This window comes from Amphiura filiformis, chromosome 10 (genome assembly GCF_039555335.1).
Source record: "Amphiura filiformis chromosome 10, Afil_fr2py, whole genome shotgun sequence".
Classification (NCBI taxonomy): Eukaryota; Metazoa; Echinodermata; class Ophiuroidea; order Amphilepidida; family Amphiuridae; genus Amphiura; species Amphiura filiformis.
The window spans coordinates 12,630,749-12,634,988 of record NC_092637.1 but is presented as its reverse complement, the minus strand read 5'-3'; the positions used below and the strand labels follow the sequence as shown (position 1 = coordinate 12,634,988).

Here is a 4,240-nt window from a genome sequence, read left to right as displayed (position 1 = left end):
TTGTACTTCAGCCGGATAAATATTTTCAACATTTTGTCATGAAATAAAATATTTCTCTGACATCATTTTACATTTAGGATGCAGTCTAGCTCAGTATACTGGGAGTATATATTGGAGTGGTAGTGTATGTTTCATTAATACTTAAGATGTTTTGAAACCAGTTGATATCGCCAAGCGATTTACAAGTACGTGTTTATTGGCCACAATTATTATCGTCGTTGAGTGCACACTAGCTGACTAGTATTATAAACCAGCCTAGAGAAGCAATACCAGACAAATACACTTTGCATGCAGTGACCGTGGTTTTACCTTTAAAAGTTGTTCAACCTCAGATCGTATCGGTTATGTTATGCACATGTCACAAAAATAGCATGTGTTTCGATGTGCTTGCTTTTACATACAATGCCTGGTTTCAATGAAGTTCTTCAAGCACGGCATCAGAACGTTGAGAGAAAAGGCTGTTAGTAGCGTTTTGCACGAGATAAACTCAAGATAAAAGGGTATCTTCTACATTTGTATATAATCTAGTTTGCACGTCGATTTGTTCAAACAACTTATTCATAAAGTTCTCGCGACAGTTCGTCTTATCCTACATGCTATTGCTAGTGTATTGCTGTAGTAAATGTACACCATTGCTGGGGAGGATTACCCTACATAGTTCAAATCGGCATACAAATCGTGAACCGAGGATTTCCTGAGTCTTCTTTTGCTGTGAAAACCATTCCAGTTGTGCTTCAACCCCGACTATAAATATTGTTTTCGTCTCAGTTATAAGTTTCGTCGCAGGCTGATGGGTGTGTGATAAGCGTCTTTCTCAATTGCCAGAAATAATAATGCCGAATTCTCTGCCATACATGAACATGGGGACTCCAACATATGTACCCGATACAGACTTCAACAACACCATGACAATGACCATGTCCACCAACAACAACACTAAAGATGAATTTGTATTCGACGATATGACTCAAAGATACATAGTTGGAATCGCTGTACTTTGTACTTCTGTATTGGGCATATTAGGTAACAGTCTGGTTATCTTATCGGTGATTTTATCGAAAAAGCTACGGATTGTCAGTAATACTTTTGTCGTTAATTTGGCAATTTCGGACCTCTGCACCTCCCTCTGCACCCCATGGAATGCAGTGGCCTTATTAAGCCAAAATGGTTGGCCTATTCGTTTAGAGGTTTGTACAGTTGCAGCTGGAATTTTGTTTGTATGTGTTGGATGCAGCCTCTTTAACCTCGCCTCTATAGCTATTGACAGATATATCGTGATAACAAGGCTATACAGGGTAGACAAAACTGTTTATCCCAAGTGGGTGCTCGCAATTTGGGTCGCACTCACGTGGATTATACCATTTTGCGTGTTTATTTTACCACCAATACATGGAATTGGAGGTCTAGGGTACAACTCCAAGTATTTTAGCTGTAGTCAATTATCCTCAGTGAAAACTTCAAACACTTATGACATCATTTCATCTGTTGGATTATACCCAATACCTCTTATCATCATAATTACGTCATACACAACTATTTATTGTCATATCTATAAACATACCAAAAACTTAATGTCTTTATCAGGAGCTGAAAAGGGCAGTAAAGAATCAAAGGAAGTGACGTCACGATTAAAACACCGCCAAGTTCAAATTACGAAAACCATGTTCTATGTCGTCTGCGCGTTTTTCTTCTGCATTACACCATATGGGATATGCCTCATTGTGGATACCAGTGACCCAGCAGTCCCGTATGCAGCAACTTTGGTATTAATGAATAGTTGTATAAATCCGTTAATTTATGCAAAACATCCTCTTTTTAAGAATGTTTATGGTAAAATTTTAACTTGTATGTGGAAAGAGGTTATAAATGAAGAGACTGAAAGTCTAATGCGCATGCGAACAATAGCACAATCAAACAGACAGTATATTTCCCTTAGAAATAACAGTAGTAGAATAGTTTGAGTAAAAAGGCTATACTGTATGCATACAAAAAGTATTTTTACACTTAAAACAAAAAACGATTTCTTAAAGATACTTGACCCTTTAAATTACAAAATAAAGTGGTCAATAGATGGGGAATTTTGATGCCTCATTCGGCACTTATATTTAAATACCAATTCGAATGAAAAAGAGAGCATTTTAAAAAAAGACAACATTTGCAGACTATCAAAACACGCAGATTATGAACATTAACAGACGTAAAACGTGTAGATTGCATTGAGCGTTAATTTGTCGCTATGGTAATGGCGGCGGTAATTGGCGGGAGAACCAAAATAATGTCAGTTTTAGAATCTACCTTTTGTCATTCACATGGTATAACTTCGGGGTATAACGTCGCATCGTGCCAAATGAAGTATCAAACTACTTACAACGAAAGTTTCCATCGATCGACTATACTTTATTTTGTAATTTGTAAGTTCAGTGTCTTTTGAGAAATCACATTTTTTGTTTTTTTGAGTATTTAAAGATATATGTTTTGTGTGCAGTATAATGTACACCAAAGAGTTTAACTTTGATATCACTATCAGAATAATATTTTGAAAAGTAATAATATTTATGTTTTAACGTTGCTATTGCCTAAAGTCCTACGTGTAAAATCAGTTATATAACTTATCGTATATTTTGGTGATGAGAGTGTTTATTCGATCAGTTAAGTCAAACAGAATGTCATTTTTTTCAACAGAAATTCAACTTGAATTAATTGGCACGTTAAATCTTTTGAAATGGTGTCAAAAGCATAATACTTTTTTTTTCATTGATACAACGATGTTTAAAAAAATGCACTTGTTTAAACATATTTTTGTCTTTCAATAAAGTAGAAGTATTTATGAAAACATAACTACAGATGCATTGAACAACGTACTGCAAAAACAGCTTGGAGCAACCCTTCGTAAACACTTTAATACGTTAATGGCTATAAGGATTAAGGTATAATATAGGTAGTGTTCATGTATTAACACTTAAACGCGTGAAACAATACGGAAGATGTTAATGTTAGACATTAACACAACGTTTTAAAGCACTCCTTTAACACTATCTTGTGTTTATAAAAATGTACATGTAAACATCTTCGTATTTTCACGCGTTTTAGTGTTAACATTTAAAATGAACACTTCCTATACCTTCATGCTGGTTTCATACTTTTCTGCCGCACTGACGACGATTTTGTTTCAAAGCGCAGTCGCATCAGAAAGGCTAGCGGTGACCAGCGACAAGCCGATATATCGATCACTCCACCGCTTTCGGGACCGGTGCCGCTCTGACGTATGAGAGCAGGACACAATTTTTGGCGGTGCTGAGCACCACCAAAATTGGCTTTCACATGCCGCTGCAGCTCAGCGGCGTGCCGCTCCGCTTGCAGAAATGTACAAGCGGCATGATGAAGCGTCACACCGCAGCAGCAACATGAGGAAGCGGCAGAAAGTATGAACTCCATTGTTGTGCGAAAGTTTTTAGTCATACATAGGCTACTCCGAATACTTGCAAAATTTGGGAATTACTTCACAAAACAAATACATGTATTGCATATCGTCAGCCTACCACGCCAATTGCCTTTTGAGAACAAAGTACAAAATATGGTTCAAGCATGCATTTAAACACATTTATTCACCAATATTTGTACAAGGACAAATGATAATGAGACAAATGAAAGGGAATAATTAGAAATAATTAGGATGATTACGTAACTGATGCATGCTTGAACCATTTTTTGTACTTTGTTAATTGACGATATTGCATTTCTAAACAATGTATTTATTGAACAAGGATGAACTCTAAGCAGCGGTTATTAATCATGATTCAATCATGTTTCACCGTAGATGTCGTCTATATTTGTCGTCTATATTTGATCAACTCGTAATAGGCGGAAAATGTTAGGCTTTTACCACAACGCCGAAAAGTAGACCCACATTTAGACTATGCCATAGTCGAATTTTATTAAAAATATGTTATTATTAGTCATGATGAACCCATTTCGTTGAACTCAAAATTATACTGATGTTTATTAAAATGAAAGTATTCAATAGTAAAATGGTCATAAAGAGTTTAAAATATCAGACGATTAGTGACAATAAAAGTAATTGAATGCAACATTATCTTGCATAATTATAACGGCTCACTTTAATACTGAACAATTCTGATTTTGGAATCTACCAGTTTATTGATAGCGAACCCCGAAATTTGGGAAGCTAACAAACAGAGGGAGTAGGGTGACTGATCAGATGTGAAAATCTATCAATTGT

The 4,240-nt window shown here is 35.9% G+C and overlaps 1 protein-coding gene across 1 annotated transcript; it reads left to right on the top strand.

Annotated features, from left to right (window-relative positions):
- Positions 1 to 260: 260 nt before the first annotated feature.
- On the top strand, positions 261 to 3,827 carry LOC140162515 (melatonin receptor type 1A-like). The gene has a single exon (XM_072185763.1). The coding sequence runs from the start codon at positions 834 to 836 to the stop codon at positions 1,959 to 1,961; it is 1,128 nt and encodes a 375-aa protein (XP_072041864.1). The 5' UTR covers positions 261 to 833; the 3' UTR covers positions 1,962 to 3,827.
- Positions 3,828 to 4,240: the final 413 nt, after the last annotated feature.